Here is a 22,934-nt window from a genome sequence, read left to right on the forward strand (position 1 = left end):
TGCTGCGGGGACAGATGCGTGGCAGGAGAGACGGGGGGGATAACGGGAGGCGATGGGGGGATGGCAGGGGATTGAAAGGGAAGAAGCGGCCCCCCTATAGAGGAGAAGGGGGGGACTCGAAAGGGTTGAAGGGCAGAGAAAAAGAGGAATGTTGGTGATGGCGAGGGAGAAATGTGAGTTTGAATTGGGGTTGGGTGGAGGGTCAATTTGTTGGGGCAAAAATGCAGCAAAGTATCTCGACTGCAAGACTTTTTACGGTTAAGCTTTCTTGTAATTTGAATGCTTTGTGAGATTCTTTAGGTTAAAGTTTGATAAGATTTTTTCAAGCTGAGGGCTACTATTTTAGTTACTAATTAGCGCCAAGGGCTACCAATTATTTACGCATTTCTAAAATGACTTATGTTATTACTATGTTGTACTTTGCTATTATTATGTTACTAAAAGGTTGTATTTTACCAAAGAAGGGTTAAAATAGGATCAGTCCACCACTACAACACATGTCAAACTCATGGTCCACGGGCCAAGTGTGACTTTTCACATCCTTTTATGTGGCCCATTGACAATGCTGAGAGAAGCACAAGAGTAAAAAAATCTGCATTGTGTCACGTGATGACTTCCAGTTTTAAATATGTCCACTGGATATCGCCAAAGCCACGCACCACTCACAGAACACCCACTGAAGCTGTATTTGCCGACTTCTATTAGTCGAGCAGAAAACATTGAGAAAATCCATCACGCTACGGGTTTACTTATAATAAAAGTCTCAGACGTGTCGTTTTAAGGCATTACAAATAATACAAAATTAGAAAATAAAGAAGCCTTAGCTCCTTTTTATATATTTAAAAAAAAGTTGCCAAATTCAGGTAAACATTTTCATAAGAAAATAAAAGTAAAATCAGAAATTTTTAAATCATTAAACAAATTATTTAAATTGGTGTTTGTGGGCTATTTTTGGGCATTTTCCAGTCTGCATTATTTCCTCGGGTTAAATAAACTGTAGTGGAAATGAATTATGTTGTTTCTTTTACAAATGCAGTTCATAAACACGACAAGAGATTAAACCTTAATAATCGTTTTATTATCAAACCTTACATCCCTGAATCATAATTTTTTGTGAGCCTCACAAAAAACCCTCAGCCCTCGAACCAAGGCCCCATTTTTTATACCATTCTTTTACAAGGACCCCAAGAGAATGTTTTTTTCTACTATGTGGTTGCTGAGCTAAACAAGTTTGATACCCCTGAACTACAATGTCTGCCTTGTATAAGGGCACTAAGCGATTTACATATAGGATTTATAGGCTAATTTTAAGGAAAAAAAATGAGAAGAAAAGATCAAGTATTTAAAGACACTGATCATGTCATTGTTTTTCAATGACAGAATCAAATTTCATAGAAAATCCCAATCTCCCAATCACTGGTGAGCTATTATTAGAACCTGTCGGCAGGCTATTTCAGGTGTTCTAAGGATGGGCCATCCGGTGCCCACGGGCACTACGCTCGTGAGCCCTGTTTTAGGCTTTTCTCTATTCAAAAATCAACGGCAAACAACTAATGCTATAAACCAGAGTTCCTAAATTTGTGGGTCGGGACCCAAAACAGGATCGGGGACCCGTTTTCAGTGGGTTGCGGGGGGTATGCCTTATCAAAATAATTCTCTGAAGAAAAACGGTCCTTATTAGTAGCAATAATGCTCTGCTCAATCCCTTCTTCCAGTTCTGTAATTTTGGTGCTTTTCAGAGGGACCATATTTTATTAAATTGAAATTTTGTTGGTTTTATTTCCTTTTTTTGCTCACAATAATGCGTCCCAAAAGATTTGTGATAAAGGGAAGAAAAAGTGAGAAACAAGGAAAACGTGTCGGAGAATGAAACAATAGTAAAATACGCAAATATTGTGCAAGTGTAAGCCATCGAAGCGCTGCTGGAAGATACAGTAAGTGGTTTAAACTCTTACGAGAATATTCATGTTTTTTAACTACATAATTAAACAATTATTGCTGTTTAGTTACACACTTTATTAATATTTGGAATTTCTTTTAGTAGGTGGCTAGTTTAAAAAAGTTTCAGAGGGTCGCTTACATGTGCTGTGGTTCTGTGCGCGTATATACACTAGTTGAAGCTGATTTGGTTTTGCTGGTCTTCTTTATTTTGTGAAAAAATGTGAGTATATTTATACTACCTCTGTTTTAAAATGCACAATCCTTTAAGAAGTGGAAATTGTTTCTTTTTTGAGTCGCAGTTTGTCACTAGGTGGAATGGTGGGTCCTCAAGTCAGACCAGATGAGAACCACTGCTATAAATCCCCCAAAAGCCCTTTTCACAACATACACCCCAAATTAGTCTCATGCATACACGCTCATCAAGTCCCATAGCTTGTTGCTGTGGTGATCTGCTTTTGCCCATTGTCCCACAGTAAACCAGTGTTGTTGTTTTTTTCTTTTTTAAAGGAGAGGGGGATTGTTTGAGAAGTGTGCATTTGCATGAATGGAAAAAGGCGTGTGTGACAGTGGCACAGTTTTGAGGTGAGCTTGCATACATTTGTGTAGACAAGCAGGGAAGTGCCGGCAGTCGGCGCTCCGGCAAATCTCGGCGGGTTCCGCTGTCGAAAAGTCTGCAGAATAATCTAAAATTGGCCGTTGTTTTGTGCTGAAGGCCGAATATGTTGTTTATCTCACTTGGCCTATGAGTCAGAGTTCTAAGCATATTTAAAGTGCTGATTTCATTTAAATGAAGTCATTTCATGCTTCTTTTTTTTATACTAAACAGTGATGTTCACTTCCGTAGGGTGTACATTTGCAAATGATGCTTAAATAGCTTATCTGCACAGTATGAATAAAAAAAAAACAACCTATTAATTTATACAGATTTAAATTTCTATTATGAAATCTGATTCATCAAACCACACCATGACTTTTATATATTTTTCAACGATTGTATTTTTGTACTTTTATGTATACCGCTTGGAGTGGTCAGTGGTCGTGATTTGTAGTGCCCAATTTGGCGTGAGAGAACCTATGAAAGCAGAGCACACGAAAGTAGATGTTTATCGATTTTATCCGTATTTATTAGGGGCGCATTGCACGAAAACAAGCTAAAGATACTCGCAGGGGCGTAAAGTACAAATGTGTACATTTTCACACAAAAACTGTCACATACAAACACACACACGCATAAAAATCGGATTTATGAAGCAGTTTATATTAGATACATTTCGTTATTTTATTCTACAGTAGTGTACCTGCTGTATCAAGTTATGTCCGAAGACATAAGCTTATTACTGTTGATTTTCATCCTCCGCCATACGGCAAATTCACTTTAAGACACCCAACTCAGTAGGGATAACGTCGTATCCCGAGGGTCTTCTGTAATGTCCAACCTCTTTAAAGGAACAATGGTTATCTTTGTGACAAGCGCTAACTCATTTCACAGGTGCTTGTTCCATGTCATGTTTTTCCCCGAACGTCCCTAAAAATATCAACAGCTTTGGGACGAATCACTTTTCCCCGGTGGTTGCGTATAAAAGACTGCACTGACTCCACAAAACTGGGGAATATTTGGCCCGTTTGGACACATGAGACTAAAGCGGTATCATGGGTAGGGGCAATCCCACAGTGCATTCCTGCTGAGCTGGAGCTATTTCTTGTTTATTATCCCAGCCCGCTTACAAGGTGCAGGTTGAGATGGAGTGCAACTCGATTTCCTGTTTATTTTCATACTGTGGCACCGCCTCGAAAGGAAAACACAGAATGCGACTCTTTGATGCATACTAAAGTTTGTTTCTGTAAGCGTACTTCTGAGAGGACGTCCAGAGTGGAGAAAAATGGTTGTCAAATATGTCGGATGTGTAAGTTATTTTGTAATATCCGTATTGAACGAATGTTAGCCTCTGTATGTTGATAGCTTCTAGGCCAGTGTTTCTCAACTAGTCTGGCTTAGGGACCCACCGCCGCACCCTTATTTCAAGCCTCTACCCAAAGCAAAAAAATAAAGTAAAGGATGATGCAGTTTAATGCAGTGATAGTAAAATATATTAAACTTTTTTTCCCCAAAAAACAAAAATGACAAGCAAAACCAATATAACTTCAACAACCGTATATACTTGCATACAGTATAAGCCTACATCACATATGAGGCCCCTTAAACTGCTTTAAAAGAGAGACATACAAAAAAAAATTCAAAATATTAGTCAAGTGTGTACCTCCATCCATCCATTATCTGCACCACTTATCCTCAGTAGGGTCACGGGGGTGCTGGAGATCATCCCAGCCGTCCTCAGGCAGTGGGCAGGGGACACCATGATCTGGTTGCCAGCCAGTCGCAGGGCACACCGAGACAGACAATTGACTCGCTCATCCACACCTAGGGACAATTTGGACCGGCCAAATAACCTGACATGCATGTTTTTGGAATGTGGGAGGAAACCGGAGGGCCCCGAGGAAACCCACGCAGGCACGGGGAGAACATGCAAACTCCACACAGGGAGGCTGCGGTAGCTTGACTTAAACACTGAACCTCCGCACCGTGGGGCTATGTGCTAACCACCCAGCCGCTGTGTCGCCAAGTGTTTACCTAAACAACGATAATTATTTAATTATGTCAAAAAAAGAATACCTGTAATATACCGATAAAAAGCTCCATTTATTCTACTCCAGCGGCGCTTCAATGGCAGGCACTTATACACCATTTTCGTTTTTCACAATAATTTCCTTCTTTGACTCGATCGTTGTCACTGTTTTCCACTTTTCCTTCCTCTCATCAGTAAATTTCTTTGGACCCGTTATTATCGGCCAAAAAAAGGAAATAAAACCTACAAAATCAAAATAAAATAAGATGTGATCCTTCTCAAACACTGTTCTTGGCCAGTGTTTCACAACCTTTTTTGAGGAGCGAAGGCACAAAAAAAACTGCCATTGAAAAACAGGAGGAATAATTTGTGTGTGCGCCGAATAGTCCGAAAAATATTATGTTATTTTGTAAAATAAGAAAAACAATGAATAAAAAGAGAAAAAATATATTTCAATGCTTTAAACTGAATATTTAAAAATGTGTAAAAAATAAAATACACATAAAATGAGATAAAGAAGCTAAAGCTAAAGAAAAAGTGAATTATCTTTTTGTATTCAGTTATTTTTACTTTTTTCGCTAGCATAATCTTTAAACTAATGTAGTTGCCCACACTACCAACTAAGCGGATAATTTAGATATTTTCATTAACTACTTATCTTAACTTACTATAAATCCATGTTTTAAAAACATTGTTTTTCTTCCAAACCAGTTCTATAGCTCACTAGGGATGGGTCATTGCAGATTTCAAGGATATCTGATTTCTAACTGGCATGTTGTTTTAGGGGTTGACTGAGCCTATTTAAACCCTAGTTTTAGTAATTACAACCTGGTAATAACATTATAATAACATAGTAACAACATGGTAAATTGTTATTTTTGAAATGCATCTCAAAATTGGTAGCCTATCATGCTAATCAGAATGTTTAGTGTGTAATGCGCACCCGAGTATAACGTTTACAAAATTTTAATTGAATTTTTCTCTCCTCAAACTAAGCATTCCTTATGTCATATGTTGAATATGTGTGGCGATGATTAAAATCATTTATTTATTGCGGTTTCTTATATCTTTCAAGGACGACTTCCCGTTTTTTCTATTCTCTAACATTGATGAAATGCCTTTTCCTATGTTATCTATATCACTGGTGGTCTAACGGTTGTGATTCAGCACTCAGGGTTCAATTCCTGTAGCATCCAATGTTTTGTGATCGCAGTTAGAGATGTTTTCAACTGATCAACCATTGCACAAATACAGCCATTTATTACCGTAAATCCTTGTGTATAACCTCATGCATGCACCCAAATTTTGAGTTCTTTTTTAGGTCAAAAATGTGTGTATACCTATACAAGAAAAAGTACGGTGGCTTTCGGCTTCTAAAAGTTTGGTGACGCCTATTCTAGGCTATAATTCTTGTTACCAAAACGAAGGCCCTATGCAATCCGCCTTGACTCAAATAAGAGCTTTTAGACCACATTCCGCCCTACCTTTTTCCAAGACTGGCAGATTAATCTGAGATTTGTTTTTAACCGGAATTCACAAGTTAAGGGATTTCCTCATTAACATTTCAGTCAGTTATGGTCTTAAGAAAAATCCCCTGTTCCGTTATTTTCATTTTTCCTCTCTGAATGCTACTAAGCACCAAAGAGATTAAATAACTGCTAAAATACTCAAGTCAAATCACAACCCTGGATACACATTAGTTGTCGATGGAGAACAGAGAGGCAGAGATGGAGGGGAAAAAAAACAGATAAGAAAAAAAAATGCAGCATGAACAGGGCAGACGGGAAAAGTTGGGACTCCACTCACCCATATGAGCCAGCAATTAGGAGGCTTGACTGAACACTTTGTCTGCTGGCCTGTTTAGAGAGCTGTCCGGAGAGAGAGTGCAAGGATGAAAAGGGAGATGTGAGGAGAAAGCATGGGAGGGGAATATAAACGCCAACCTTTGTAATATGCTAGGACTATGTTTTGCATGCAGTTGATATTCGCATGAAGGTCAAAATTCCACTTTCTGAAGTACAGTAGACACCCAGGATGTGGCCTCCCCAACTTACGACGTCTATACAGAGTGGAATATAATGTGTATTCGGCCAAATTCCTCCACTATACAACATCAGCGATATTTCAGAAGCGAAAGACATTTTCCACCAAACTTTAAACAAATTGTCAAAAAATGTTAGCCGTAATTACAAAACATGTACAAAAGACCTCCAGTTCATAGCAATTTTGTACAAAGCAAAGGGCAAAAAGCAAAGCGTTTGAATTAATTTATAGTGGCTAAGTAACATAGAAGTAGATATATATAGATTTACACTATATATGGATGGATAAGGAGTGGTCGGAGTTCGTCAAACTGATGGTTGCGGGGTTGAGATGCAGTTGAAATGCTCTCGAGCAAGAAAGGGAACCCTTGTTGACCTAAATAAATACAGGAGACCTCCGCGGTAAGGCGACCCCGCCTTAGGACATTTTCACTTTTTAAGAAAAAATATTTCGCATTGCCAAGAACTTTGCAGTGTTTTTGTGTATGTAGTGTTATGTGTCTAAGATCACATCATATAAATTGCTGGTCTGCTATTGGTTTGCATCATGGCATCATGAAAATGCCAATTTGCTATTAGTTGAACTACCTCCCGACATGCCTTTCTTTCTCTATTCATTTCTGAATGTGTGTGCTTTATAAAGACTTTGCGAGTCAACGAAAAATACGGTATTTTTTACTGTATTTATTACCTAAGGGTTCCAAAGCTTGCAGCAATGCTAAATGAAGAAGCCAAAACATTATAGCCATGGAAAGGAAGCTTGCGACTATAAAGAAAGAAAGCACACAAATGGTTCCCCTTCGCTAAATTACATAACCAATTGCTGGTCAGGAATATAGTTAAAAATAAGGAGGCGATTTAAGTGAGTAATTTAGCTAAGAGGATGACAATGACAAGAAAAAAAAAAGTGATTTTAAAAATTTTCAAACCACTTTCATTTTTTTCTGATCCCGGTATTATAGAATTTCTAAAATTAGATATATAATTTGCCATCCAATCATGTAGCTATTTTCTGAGAATTACTGTCATTCATTCTTGAAAAAAATGAGAAAAATATAGTAAAAAACAAAAACTGACAAAATTGTATGCCAACCTGGTAAGAATTTCTTGCAGTGTATAGAGTGTAAAATATACATAGACATAAAATCACAGTAGTTTATAAACAGTCTCAAGTAACAATATTGGTCTCTAAAAGCAGGATGTAATGGACTATGTAAAAAAAGCGTGAATCCCTAGTTGTAATGTAAAGACCAAGATTCCTTGCTAAAAGAACAGAACAATTCCTTTTGAATAAATTATCTAATCATCTTTATGTAAAATATGATTTGGGGTTTTTAAGGGAGGAACTCAATGATCTTATTTAGTGTTTATCACATGTTTGGGGATCTTCAAGAGTATTAAGTAGCATATACCTTCTGCAGTCTATGATGGTTGTTTATTTACATGAGCTAAAACACAGTGACTTTTCAGTCGACCCCTTGATCCGGTCACGTCCAAATCTTGAGAATTCTGAGCCTGGTAAAACGCTGAGTAGTTAGAGAGTGAAGCTACAGCTAAGCCAATCTCAGTCCTCCCACAGTTATCCAATCAGATTGTCTTACAGCACCCTGGGTAGTGGACATCAGAGATCATCTTTTTATTGGGTTTGGCAAGGGCGAGGGGTTGCGGAATAAGATCATACACGTGACATCTTACGTTCGTGGGCATTAAATAGTTTTCTGTACTTACATTGAGATTATCATGATGCTAATTTGGTCTCATTCTGTGAAGAATTCAACCTTTGCCTCAAAATAAAATCTGCCCATCATGGAAACGTAGGATAAGTGCTCCTGGTGCTAACAGGGCTCATGTAACTCTCATCTAAGGATAACATGTTGGCTCGCAGCTGTCTGCTTAGCGTCCGGTTCTCTGCGCGCTCTGCTGTGTCATTGAATTTGGAAGAGTGGAGGGTAGAGGAGGACAGAATAAACCCAATGAAGGACTGTCAGAGGGCGAGGGTTACGTGTTAGCGGGGCGTGCTATAAATTAAGATAGATGAGTGTCAGAAGGGTCATGGAGACTGCAGAAGCAACCTTGGCCCTCTCCCCTTCCATCATCACCACATCTAGCCTGCAAAGTTTTTATTTTTTCCAAATGTGTTGGGACAAGCAGGCACGAGTGTGTTTATCATCCGAAGGATTAGAAATCAGACGTCCTGGTCGTCCGAGGCCTGCGCCGCTCACGTTACACCGGTTTGAGTTTCAGCTCCGTTGCAGCTTCATGAAAATAGACGGGTAGTCATTCTCCACCTGTGTTGCCTTGTGACTGCTACAAATTGGGCAAAGTACAGAAGACGCCGAGATACTACACGAATCTGCTCTGAAAGTGAAATTGTTGTACAGTGGGGGGGACAGAAACCTATGGTGATTAGCTATTATGTTCCAAACCCCAGGTAAAAACATCAAAATTGCATCTACATAAGTGATCAAAAAATATAGTACTACTTATGAGTATTATACATGCGTATGATTAAGTAACATCATAAATAAATAGACTTGTAAAAAAATAGTTTTATTTACCTTTGGTGTGACAGGACTTGAGCTGGTAGAGTGGAGTAGTGGGTGGATGCAAAGGGGGAGGAGACAGCGGATAAAAAACATAAACAGATTTTAAAACTTACACTTGCAAGTATTGTCATGCCCTTACTCACCTCAAAAAATTAAAAATTGTCCCGATTGTCAATTGCTTTTGGCCATATTCCTTGGTGAGCGTAGAGATGCATTGCATGGAACTCCTTATTATTTCTTTATCATTTTAAGCTTTCTTTCCATTAACATCTTATTGGTTCTATCTTTATAATCTCAGCAAGTTTTGGGAACCATTCAAATTTGTTACATGAGATTATGGATTGAGCAAAGAGAGGGAAACCGGTGGGCAATTTTAAGGGGAGAAAAGCTTTTGTCTAATGCGCAAGGCGATATGGTGTTGGTTGGTATGCGTAACTTGCACAGTCGATCAAATGAATACTGCAAAATTTCCATTTTGTAAATTTCTGGTGCTGTATCGTGAATATACTGCCGTAACGAGGGGCCGAAAAGAATATTGTATTCTGCGTCGTAATATGAAAAGATCTCATTGTAGGAGCGCTGTTACTCAGGGGCCTATTTTTTATTCATTTGATTTGTTTGCACTTAATTTAATTTCTTTTTAGTTGAATTATATTTAGTATATTTAACCTGCCATTAAAAGCAAACGAGTGGTCACTTTACTTCAATACTATTGTGGCCATACAGGGCAGCCGGGGGAGGTAGGTTGTTGGTGAAAAATGGGGGTAGTAATATGAATAGAGCAGTAGAATAAGTGCGCATAGGAAAGTAGTGGGAGAAGGAGAAGAAAAGGATTGCATGTTGACAAAGGCCCCCGTTCGCTCTCTTTCAGATGTAAAGTGTTTGTCAGCAGATTTCCCGTGTTCGCTCAAAACTTCCTCCTCTTTTTGATCCCCTGCGTTATTCACAAGTACAGTTTCTCATTCCTCTCCCCTTTTCCTCGGATTCAATCGAGGCGGGGGGTGGGGGTTTTCTTCTAATTGAAATTCTTTACAGTCTCTGAGGCAATCCTAAACTTTGCGGGGAAAGACGAGTGAGAGGGTGAAAGAGGGAGGGATGTCTTCGAGTACACTATTCCCTCACCATATCGCGGCTTGACTTACGTGTCTTCTGTGCATTGCTGATTTTTTTTCTTCCAGTAATCGGTTCTGAGGATTTTTGCAAACACTGCAGAATTCCTACTTTAAAGCGACGTTGTGTGGTATTTGACCACTAGATGTCACTGTATTGTGCACTGCAACCAAAAGCGAGTGCTGCAAACCACAAGGAAGATTACAAACAACGGAGACTCGAAGTGACCAAACCACATCATTTTTTTGCCAAGGCCGGGACTCATGTTATGTAAAATGAACGTGAATTTCTTGACTTATCAGTATTTTAGGAATGCATGTTTACATAATTCTTCATGTATTTTGCTCTATATTAAAATCAATATTGTTTTGTGTTTGTACCACTAGATGGTGCTAAATAGTACTCTAATCGCTCTTTAGAGCGCCAGTACACACAAACCAGTCAGAGTACTGCGTTCTGTTTCTTGATGGGTGATTGGAGCAATCTTAATGGTTTACATTTCAAGAGACAAACCAATACCTCCATGTGCATGCAGTGTACAAGCAATTCAACTGAAGGGGAGGCGGGGGGCTGTTCTAACTGGTTTAACGTCATCGCTAAAATAGAGGTTATTTACTTATTTATCTTTTCAAGTCATGTTTATTTGTATAGCCCTTAATCACAAGGAGTCTCAAAGGGCTGCACGGACCACAAATTATTGAAATCCACAGACTATGATGACACCATCCCCTGATCTAAAACCTAAAAGAGGGCAAGGAAAACCTCAACATCGAAAATCCACCCTTTGACATTAATAAAAGGATGGTTTCCTCAATTTCATTCACCAAAATCCAATAAGTCCCGTCCTTGTTTGCATCAAAAGTGGGCTCCAAAAGTGGGCTCCATAGCGGCGTCTGGTGTATTTACAAGGTGTGCTCATATGTGGCAGAAGGATAGACTTACTACATAAATGGATGGCTACAACTGTTGCATCTACTATAAAATGACTAGCATTTACGCCATAGGGGAATACTTTGTCCGTATCATTAGTCACTGAACTTCAAGCCCAATGGTGCTTTGGGGAATGAAAATATCCCGGATTAAGAAAACTATTAATTCACACAAGTAAACAAATTGAGTAGAGATGGTTCCTACTTCAGGGAGATTCATTTAACACAGGTAGTTTTGTAAAGTTTAACCACAGAAACTGAAGGAATACTGTATCACACGGGGGGCAGCCATCACTTTTTTGGGAACTCGTTCTGTCTTTTGTCTTTCGTCACCTGTCACCCTTCCTTGTCCCCCCGCTCTCCACCCTCTCCATCTGTTTTCCCATCTCGTTCCCGTGCTAAAGAGGGACAATAGCACCCCATGCTGCGTAATGATGTGTGTGCGTATGAATGTGTTGACGTAGAAGCCCGACCAAGTCTCTGCTTTGTTCTCGCAGGTCGACGATGCCATGCTCATGTTCGACAAAACCACCAACAGACACAGAGGTGCGTGAATGGTATCTCACAAACCCACACAAACATAAGTGATTGTTCTGTATTTTCCACGCTATAAGGTACACCTGCCAAAATTAGACTTTTGTGATATTTTTTTTTCTTTCAAAGGTGCACTGATTATATGGCGCATGGCACTTAAACAACAATAAGAGCTAGTGTTGCCGAAAAGATTAAAAAGTACTAGCATTGCGGATTCATTGAGCAGTCAATTTTTTTACCGATCACAATTGCACAACTTTGAATGCAATGGAAATCGAACCCGGATCGCGGGGCTCGGCAACAGACGCAGAGCCGCATGCTGCTCTTTAGCGTTCCCTAGTTAGTCCATGGCGCCTTTTCAAAAATGTTTGGTGATAGAAAATGACATGGTTTTTGTAGGAGGCCAAACACGACACAAACATTCTTTATGTTTTCAAATGAATATAGATGTGTACACAATGTTGTCAGACATTAAAGCACGGTGCAGAAGTTCCGGGCCACTGAAATACAGTATTATATGGGGCACTCACAAAGTTTTTACAAAGCGCACTCAATGCTGAACTGAATAAAAAGAAAGGCAATGTTGGAAGTTATCTGGTCGTCCTGGACTGAATAAACAGAAAGGCATTGTGGAAAGTAATTCGGTCGTCATGAAAGATATAAACAAACGCATGGCCGCACATACTCACTAACATCACTTACAATGCTTACTTTGAAGTGAAAAAAGTGAGACAAGTTTAATACCAATTTTTAATCAATTTGTTCTTTTTTTATTTCTCTATCATATCTGCTACCGTGACAAAGAATAGTGTGATAATGAAAGTTAGTTCAGGCGTGTCAAACATACAGCCCGGGGCCGCCTCACGTCCGTTGGATGCTTTTATAAAGCCCGCTATAAATTTCTGAGTATGTCGAAAAAAAGAAGAGTTTCTAGATCAGGGGTGTCAAACTCATTTTAACACGGAGGCCACACAATAGAACACACATTCTCTCGGGGGCCGGACTAGTAGATTAGAGAGAGAAAAAAAGAGAAAGAAAGAAATAGGAGAAAGAGAGGGAGAGAAAAAGAGAGAGGAGGAGACAAAGAAAGAGGGAAAGGGAGAAAGAGAGAGAGAGAATGTCAGAAACAAGACATAAAAATAGAAATAGTGAGAGAGGGGGAAAGAAGGAGAGAAAGTAAGAAATTCAAAGAGTAATAAAAAGAGAGACAGATAGATGGAGAGGAAAAGAAGAGAAGATAAAGAGAGAAGGGGAGAAAGAGAGAAGAGGAAAGCAAGAGAAAGAAAAGAGAGAGAAAAGGACAAAGGGAAGAGAGAGCAAAAGAAGGTAAAAAGAGAGAAAGAGACAAAGAGAGACTGGGAGAGAGAGAGAGAGAGAGAGTACATTGTTAGAGGCACCTGGCTTTGGCAACATCAATTGGACATATTTAAACCTGCAGCTCGTTTTTCTCTTGCACTTCCCTCAGCATTGTCCCGCGGGCCGGATTCAATCCCTAAACGGGCCTGAACCGGCCTACTGACCGCCTGTTTAACACCCCTGCTCTAGATCCTTACTATCAATTGTTCTGATTTTTGACATAAATCCAAACCAAACACTTTCTCTGGCCTGGTGAGTTGGTTCAGGTGTAGAACTGCATTCACTCAACTGTTGAAATAAACCAGTTACAACATTCAATGCCGAACATGAAAATCTTTTATCCCCCATTCTTTGTGAATAAATATGTTGTGTTTGGAAAAGATCCCTTGTTATCCGTGATTGAAATATTGTATGTGGGGTAGGTTTATAATGCAGGTTGAAGGAAAAGGCACAATACTGAAAAACAATGCTAAAAATTTGGAGTTGACATGATTTTACTGATCTGGCCTGCCTCTGTCGAGGCCCCAGAGACAGACTCAATGCGTCATCCTTGGTGTAGTGGATGGGATACAGGCCTCTCCTTGCTGGGTTCAATTCCCGTTGCATAAAATGTTATACAATTATGAATAACCATCAGAGCGTTCACCATTGCAATTTATTGATCCCCGTAGCCACTATTGCTCCGCAATTGGGGTGAGTGATAAAATGTATCGACTGATCAATAATAGTATAAATATAGTAAGGATATATAGCACACCGTATTATAATTTGGGTTTCTTATAGTCGGGAAAATACGGTAATTGCTATGCAGGAACTTATGAGAAACCCTCGAGGGAGGGAAGGAAAAAAATCTCCAGGCATATTCACGCGCCTTTTCCTACTCTCTCCTCCCGCTTCATTTATCTCTGTCCTCTCCCGGCGGGGAGTGCGCTCGCCGAGGGTCGCAATAAAGGGTCAGAATGGTTCCGGGAGAGGATGGGACTTAATGAGATGTGTGAGGAATAACGGGGAAAGAAAAGGTGGGGAGGTGATATGTAATGTAAATGAGTCAAGTCGGAAAAAAAGGGTGTGTGTGGCCGGTAGAGGTTAATTCAGGTGTTGAAGCACTACAAGCGTCAACAACAGCTGATTGACAAGGGGGAGCAATGTGACGGTTTCATGTTGCCGTGTCCCTGCCTTAGAAAAGAGCCGTGACGAAGGGTGAGAACAGTTTTAATGGACGGCCATCGCTCCTGTCCGGTCTATTCCTGTCGGCATGTCATCATCCTATAATAGTCGCGTTCCTCCTTACGAGATCGAGAGCCATTTCCTGGATAAAATTTATTCCATCGGCTCATTGGGCCTGAGATATTTTACACCGGCAGGATTTATATTGATTTTTTTTTTAATTGATTGATTTGAAGACCGGACCTAGAATAGGACTTTACAAAGTGTTCTTATGTCTTGCAGGTTTTGGTTTTGTCACCTTTGAAAATGAAGATGTGGTGGAGAAAGTGTGTGAAATTCATTTCCACGAGATCAACAATAAAATGGTGAGCAAGCTATGGAAAAAAAGAAAAACATAAACGTGAGCTCCAATGCTGCGTCTCGTGTGTTTACAAGATGTGCTCTTACGTGCCTAGCCAAGTCAAGTCATGTTAATTTGTATAGCCCTTAATCACAAGGAGTCTCGAAGTGCTGCAGAGACCACAGATTATTGCAGACTACAGATTATTATTACACCATCCCCTGATCTAAAGCCTACATGAGGGCAAAGAAAAACTCAAAAACCTCAAAATAAGGAAAATGAAGAATCTTAAGAAGGGACCGCACATGAGGTAATCCCCCTTCCAGGATGACCAGGCTACAAGAGATGTTGCAATAACAAATAATACAGACGCTGCCCTTTTTACGAACAAGATACATTCAGGACGATTGTTCGTAAGTTGAATTTGTTTCGTAAGTTGCTTCAGTGCTATATTTTGTATGGAATCTATGTTTAAGGTTTATGTAAGTATGTTTAAGGCTTGAATATGTGAACTGTATTTTTTGTACTAAAAAATAAACATTTAATGAAAAAATATGCTTTATAAAGTTAAATAAAGCTAAGTTAACTTACTCTTGGAAAATGAGCTTCAAGAGTTAGGTGACTTCCTCCTCAGAGGTAAAAAGTGTCCAAAAAGAAAAAAACGATCCAACCATTCTCTTAACCGCATCAAGCTTTCTTATTCCACTTTCCTTTCAAATGAAATGGCTCGCGTCTTCCTTACACTTTACACCGACCATATTGAATGGAAGCACGAGATATTAAACAATAAAAACTTCAAAGTTCTTAGTGCGCTGGAGATACAGTACAGAATGTTTACACACAAACTAGGAAGAGGAAGACAGAATTCTTCTCCACGGTGGATGCTGGGTAACCTCTCGCAGGGCCACACGCCAGTAGCGCCTGAAAGAAGCACTACAGTTCTGTCCTGTACTCAGAAAAAGGTGCACAATACACAATTTAACTTACAGCAATCTCCGGATATTTTTCGACTTCCCGAAAAAAATGTTTGTATCCACCATTTTTCGTAAGTCGAATGTTCGTAAGTAGGGGATCATCTGTACACAGATATTGTCAACGTGAAATATAGGTCATTCAGAAGCTTTAGTATGGACGTGTGTTTTTAAGCTTATATTCAAAAAGGATAGACATATACTATATACGGATCGATACAACTGTGACATCCACTCAATGTAGATTGATACACTTGTAGCATTTTGCTGAGGGGGCAGAATTTAAAACGCAAATATCCCCAAAAATCAACCAACAGAGTTTGTGTGTATTTTTAGTCTGTTCTACGAGTCCAGAGTGTTTGCAACAAAGAATATACCGGATGGAAGAACTGTGCATGTGCACAAACCATTAGATTACTCGAATGTCTATACGTGAAAAGTAAATGTAAAATAAAAGGACTAATCCCAATATTTTAATCAGAACTTTATCTTATATTTCTCTTTTAAGTCTTTATTACGTGTTTGCCTTGGAGTGCCTAATCTCGCACAATATTTTACTTCGTTGTTATCAATGACAATGAAGACAATTCAATTCAAGAATACTCGTAGTCGGACAAATACCTTAATTGGATAATTGTGCGTGGCTTTTCATAATCAGAATACAGGCAATGCTCCCTTTCCGTTTAGATTATTGCCTGCATGTAAATGACCCACTGTTAATCATGTACTGTTAAGGCATATTTCCTTACTGGATAGATTGTGCACAATAGATTGTAAAAATCTTGGGGATTTGCTCAACTGGGCCGCTTTTGCAATTTTATTTTGGCATCACTGAACTTTTATTCCCTACGTGCTGCAGGTCGAGTGTAAGAAAGCACAGCCAAAGGAGGTGATGACGCCAACAAGTTCAGCCAGAGGTCGATCCAGAGTGATGCCCTATGGAATGGACGCGTTCATGCTGGGCATTGGCATGCTTGGTAGGGCTAACAACTTCAATTACCTTCAAGGTGTTTTGCACTTTTGCACTAATGAGGACAGGCTTTAAGGAAAAAAAGATGGATGTGTCGTTTGAATTTATGTATTTCAAGTCAAGTCAAGTCATGTTTATATGAATAGCCCTTAATCACAAAGAGTCTCAAAGGGCTGCACAGATCAAAGACTATTGCAAACTACAGATTATTATGACACCATCCCCCTCATCTAAAACCTACATGAGGGCAAATAATGCACATATTATCAACATAAAATATAGGTTGTTCATATGCTATAAAGATTTTCTCTTTGTTTAAGAAATAAACTTTTTCAGTGATTAATTTATGTTTTGGAGGGATTCTACATTCAAATTAGCATCCAAATTGAAACACACTTAGAGGTCACACTGTGGAAAAGGAACATGGAACTAAATGTCACGATTAGTAGTTGTTTGCTTCCCTCTAGTGGACAGTTGAAGATGTGGAATTGAGACTATAATGAGACGTTGCCTTTCCCTTAAGCAAAACACTTAATCAATATTCCATGATTTCATTTTTATTTTTTTTTGCCAACAGGCTACCCAGGTTTCCAGACCACCACATACACCAGCCGCAGTTACTCTGGAATCACGCCCGGTTACGCCTACCAATTTCCAGGTGAGTACGAGCGCCTACTCCCTTATTTTTCCTCTTTGCACAGGCGAGTCAACAAGAGCCAAATGATGCGGGTTGCGGCATGCAATTGATTCCGCTGTGAAGTCATAAAATATGTCGGCACCACAAAGGCCACGTGCACACCCCTGCATTCTGCTCTAATACAAACAATGTCTTCAAAACTGAACGTCTTGATTTTCTCTTGGATCCGCCCAAACATTTTGCGCTGTTTATTTTATCGACTTTTTTGAGTGTGTGTCCTTTGGCTAAAGGGCGCCTCCTCTTCCTCTACTCCCACCTTCCTGCCTTACCTCCCCTCCCCACAATAGATGTTTTCACGTAAAACGTTATTGCTCTGCGCTCTCGCCCTGATGTTGGTGTCCCGCTGTGGCTCTCTAGTGCAGATTGTGATTGTATTTACCGAGCTCTCTCTCTCCCTCCCTCGATCTTCTGTTTCTAGAATTCCATTTAGAGAGGACCCCCCTCCTGACATCTTCCCACCCCCCTGAGTTGACAGGTCAGTAGGTACTTGTATTTAACAGACAAAATAAAGGTTTCGTTATTAGGCCCAATGTCCACTGGGATCAGTCATTAACACTACTACTACAGTATTACAATTTAAAGAGGATTTGTGTATTCACGGCATCAAACTTATCATTAAGCTCAGTAGCTTGTTATGACATTGTCTTTAACAAGCATCCAAACCTAAAAGCCTCCAAATGCAAACAACTGATCATGTACTTTTGAACAGAATGCTGATTCTTTGCAAAATGATATCCAGTGACTGTTCAGTGAAACAAAACGCTTGCTCTTATTACAGTAAACCATAGTTTCTCGATTTAGGGTTTTTGGACACCAAACAGTGCCTTATGGAACTGCAAGGGATCACTTGAAAGTAATATATTCATCCTGAGACATTTTATTGTTTTATTCAAATTTCTTTATCACCCTCAAGTTTAAGCCCTAAACTATGTAAAAATTTAATTCTACATTAAGAGAACAATCTTAATTCTATAAGCTTTTGGGGTGCGCTTCCTTCCCACGACTCGGAGTGCAAAACTAAATAAGGCTTCAAAAAGAACAACTTTGTCATGATGTCACAAATAAGGTGAGACGAGCCATGCAAAGCTAGCTTTTACTCGGTTTTTGATTTTGCACACAAGAAGAAAGGAGATGGAGGTTAAAATGGAAGCCTTGCAAGGTTTTTCCCAAAAGACATTTTCTCAAAAGTTCGCATGTCCCTCTGCTTTCAAGTTTTTATTTGCCGTTTTTGGCTATTGTTTACATGCTAACACTACGGAGCTAACTTAGGGGCGGCAGTAGCTCAGGAGGTAGAGCGATCGTCTTAGGATTAAGGGATCCAAGTTCGAATCCCGGCTTGTCCGTGTTACATGTCGAAGTGTCCTTGGGTAAGACACTGAACCCCCAATACCCCCAATAAGCAGGTTAGCGCCTTACATGGCTGCACAGATCACAGCCGCTATTGGGAAATGTGAAGCACAATGTAAAGCGCTTTGGGAAGTCATTGACTTAAAAGCGCTATATAAATGCAGATCATTTCATTTCACCATAGTTAGCCCTTTTAAATTGGTACACACGTACTTTGTGTCTGATAATCTGTCCGTTGGTCCCCAAAATTCACTGCTTGGTGCTAAGTTATGTACAGTTATGGGCAAGACACTGAATCCCTAATGCCCCCAATAAGCGGTTTGGCGCCTTGCATGGCTGCATGGCCGCTATTGGTGTGTGAGTGTGTGTGTGAATGGGTAAGTGTGAAGCACATTGTAAAGCACTTTGGGAGGTCTTCATTGACTTGAAAAGCGCTATATAAATGCAGATCTTTTCATTTCACCATAGTTAGCCCTTTTAAATTGGTACACACGTACTTTGTGTCTGATAATCTGTCCGTTGGTCCCCAAAATTCACTGCTTGGTGCTAAGTTATGTACAGTTATGGGCAAGACACTGAATCCCTAATGCCCCCAATAAGCAGCCTGGCGCCTTGCCTTGCCGCTATTGGTGTGTGAGCGTGTGTGTGAATGGGTAAGTGTGAAGCACATTGTAAAGCACTTTGGGAGGTCTTCATTGACTTGAAAATCGCTATATAAATGCAGACCATTTACCATTATTTGCATCAGACTGAGCCTCCCACCACACCACTATAACCATCATCAATTCCTTGCTTCTGTTTTGGCCCCAAATTTCAATTTGTATTCATTCCGAATTCAATTATTCACTATGGCAACGATCTCATTTATATTAGCATGACATCAAATAATGGGAAGCAGTGGACATTTAAAGAAACGTAGACTATTGTAGCTTTCTTCAAACCGTCCCCTCGTGACCATTACTTTGTACTTCTACCTTTTACTCAGAGAGCACTGTTTGATTTAGGATCAGTTTTATTTAATTCTGATACTGGATAAATGTTCAAATCAGTGTTTCATTGTTGTTTAACATGCTCAGGAAGAATGTCCTTTTTGTCTGGTAGCTATTCCCTTGACTGCATACGGACCAATGGCGGCGGCGGCAGCAGTCGTTAGAGGTGTGCATAAAAATATGTGTTCATTTGTTAAGACCTTGCTTTAGAAGTTATACGAGTAGATCTTCCATGTCGAAACTCAACCGCACGTTGCGCCTAGGCGCCACCCCCTCTCGCACAGCAGGATTTCTGAGTACCAGCAGCCCTGGACCAATGGCTGACTTGTACGCTGCAGCAAATCAGGATTCAGGAGTAAGCAGCTACATCAGCGCGGCTAGCCCCGCCCCCAGCACGGGTTTCGGGCACGGTCTAGGGGTATGTCACTATCTTTGCCTAATTTTGCCAATGCAGTGGCTGTAAAAGGTCTCTTCAATAAAATACTATGTTTTTGTAAATTAATCTGCCAAAAAAAGTTTGCTTTTGCAGGTAATTTTGCCTGACTTAATTATTAGTTTATATGCATTTTATGTTTCTTTTCTAATTCCAAGTAAATTTTCTTTATCATTGGTGTGACTTGGGCTGGCCAGGTGGGGTGACGGGTGGATGCTGGATAGGGGAGATGGTGGAATGACAATTAAAACTGAGTTTTTAGGTCATTTCTATCAAAAGTTATGATTTTGTTTAAAGAAATGCAACCCAAATACTCCCCGGACGCTAAAGGACAGTGTTGAGTTTGTATAGCATAGTGAGTTGGTTCAGGTGTAAAACTGCATTTACTCAACAGTTAAAGTAGACCCATTAATGCTAAACAGGGACATCTTTTAGCCCACGGTTTATGAATAAATGTGTTGTGTTTAGTAACAATCCCTTGTCATCTGTGATTATAATATGCAGGGTAGGTTACTAATGTAGGCTGAAAAACACAGTATTGTGTATAACACTGACTCTTTACGCGAGATCTGAAATTAATAATGAAGGACAGAATAATTGTGGGAGGTCATTCAGCCAATGGCATCTTCATGATGTTTTGACACAAATCAATAACAGATCAGCATTTTACATGACGTCAACCAATAGCAGAAAGGTTTTGATCTTAGAGACGTAAATCGTCTTACACATGAACACAGCAAAGTTTCAATTTATAGCATATCACGGGGGTCTACTGCACTTTCTTTTTCCACAGAACATGCATGAATGCCCTTGTTTATTTGTGATAGTAACATATGTTTTGAATTTTTTTCAGGGTCCTCTGATAGCTACTGCATTCACTAACGGCTACCACTGAGATGACTCGGGTCACGGATGTTCCTGGGCTTCTCTTCTGCTGAAGAGCCAATCAAACGCTGAGTGCCCTTTGGCGGCACAACCCGATTGGCCGGCTGCAGCTCCGCCCGGCTGTCCTGCAGCTGAACCCACCGACTGAATATCTTTTTAAAAACCTTTTTTTTTTTTTTTTTGCTGTACTAATCTCACATCAACAAAATCTCTGACCGTGTCCTCATCTGGATCTTCATTAACCCCCATCAAATATTATTTTGGAACTGAAAAACTGCCGCAAAAAAAAAGTTTCGGAGAAAACTTTGTCGTTTTTTGACGAAGCCACAGAAGACTATTTTTTCTAATTTTTACTGTACCTCACTCTGTTATGTTTCATCACCATCCAGAGCCGTTTCCGGTAAAAAAACTAAGCATTTCCCTTCAGAAATCCCTTTTTAACCTACGAACAAATCAACAACGAGTCATTTTTCTAAGCATTGTGGAAATAGGGAGGAAAAAATGTATATTTTGATAGTCTTTAAAAACAAAACTTTGTAATATTGTTATTAATATGGAAAAATATGATAATCTGTGAGGTATTTGATTGTTTTTTTGTTTTGTTTTGTTTGAAAGCAATGTTTTTATGTCTTCCTGTAAGATATTGTACATAGACTTTTGGGATAATGGGCAAGGGCAGGTGAGGGACTACTGAACCAGCTGGCATGAAATGAGTTGGTTTGGAGAGGGTCAACTTCTCCTTCACTGGAAGTCAAAAAATATGAAGCGATGTGTGATCATCTCGCTGCTTTTCACAAAGAAAGTTAGCAAAACTTTTGTGTACGTGATCGGCCAATGATGACGATCGGACAAAACTCTCGGGTGTTTGTCAGGCATTTATGATCCTTTTCAAAGTCGTCACACTTGTAATGTTTTTTTCTGCAAGCAGCAGCTACATTTTATTTTCATTTTTAAAATACAGTAGACCCCCGGGATATGACATTAATCCGTTCTGAATTGAGGATAGCACCAGTGTAATTGACAAATAGTGGTGCTAGAAACCTTTTTGGCAATTTGCAAGACCCCAGTAGCCAAAATACAGAAAAGGTAAACAACAAAAAATGTACAATTTAAATGTAATTTACACATATATGATTAAATAACTTTATTTAATAAATCTACATGCAAAAGAAAATTAAATTGTGTTTATCTTTGGTGTGGCGGTTCAGCCGTTGCAGTGGAGTTCGTTGGTGGATGTAGATAGGGGACGAGACGGCGCATGAAGAATTAAACAGATTTAAAATTTTCAATTGTTGGCATTGTTATACCCTTAAAAGATTTTGTTGCTTTAATTGTTTTGTACCCCTTTCAATAATATTTTTGAACGTCAATATTTACAGCTGTAACTTAGTGAGGGTAGCTTTATCGTGTAGATTCTTCTTACTTTTCTATTATCGCAAGATTAGTTTGCATGGGACAGCACGGCGGCGGAGTGGTCAGCGCATGCGCGGTACAGACCTGAGGTCATGAGATTGAACCTCCTGTGTGGAGTTTGCATGTTCTCCCCGTGCTTGTGTGGGTTTCCTCCGGGCAATCCGGTTTCTTCCCACATTCCAAAAACATGCATGTTAGGTTAATTGGCTGGTCCAAATTGTCCCTAGGTGTGAATGAGCGAGTGAGTTGTCCCTGTGTGCCCTGCGATTGGCTGGCAACCAGTTCAGGGTGTCCACTGCCAGAAGATAGCTGGAATGGGCTCCAGCACCCCGGTGACCCTAGTGAGGATAAGCAGTGCAGATAATGGATGGAAGGATAGTTTCCATGGTTATCATCTTATTGATTCTTTCTTTAGCACCACTGCTAGTCTTGGGACCTATAGGGACTAAATGCAGTACAAAAAAAACATAGTATTGTCTAAAAAGTACACAAAAATCTGAACTGAATGAAGAGAGAGAGAGGCATTATGGGAGGAAGTTCAGCTGATAGCATATCGGCATTTTCGTTATACAAACCAATAGCAGATCAACAAATTATATGACATCGACAAATAGCAGACAAGCATCTTAGAGGTCTAACT

General features: G+C 39.7%; 1 protein-coding gene across 4 annotated transcripts in view; it reads left to right on the forward strand.

Moving 5' to 3' along the window:
* LOC148363866 (RNA-binding protein Musashi homolog 1-like) overlaps window positions 1–21,931 on the forward strand; it is a 52,926-nt gene extending 30,995 nt beyond the window's left edge. The window contains exons 7-14 of one of the 4 annotated variants that reach the window (XM_088337950.1): window positions 11,690–11,738; window positions 14,532–14,614; window positions 16,420–16,537; window positions 17,108–17,188; window positions 17,646–17,702; window positions 19,676–19,729; window positions 19,827–19,981; window positions 20,850–21,931. In XM_088337950.1, coding sequence (XP_088194076.1) covers window positions 11,690–11,738; window positions 14,532–14,614; window positions 16,420–16,537; window positions 17,108–17,188; window positions 17,646–17,702; window positions 19,676–19,729; window positions 19,827–19,981; window positions 20,850–20,891 — 639 coding nt within the window. In that variant the 3' untranslated portion in view covers window positions 20,892–21,931. The remainder of the gene's footprint in view (window positions 1–11,689; window positions 11,739–14,531; window positions 14,615–16,419; window positions 16,538–17,107; window positions 17,189–17,645; window positions 17,703–19,675; window positions 19,730–19,826; window positions 19,982–20,849) is intronic. The other 3 variants (XM_088337951.1, XM_088337952.1, XM_088337953.1) reach the window with 3 other exon arrangements.
* Window positions 21,932–22,934: the final 1,003 nt, after the last annotated feature.

The sequence above is a fragment of the Urocampus carinirostris genome, chromosome 6 (genome assembly GCF_059441175.1).
Source record: "Urocampus carinirostris isolate Australia breed hairy pipefish chromosome 6, RoL_Ucar_1.0, whole genome shotgun sequence".
Classification (NCBI taxonomy): Eukaryota; Metazoa; Chordata; class Actinopteri; order Syngnathiformes; family Syngnathidae; genus Urocampus; species Urocampus carinirostris.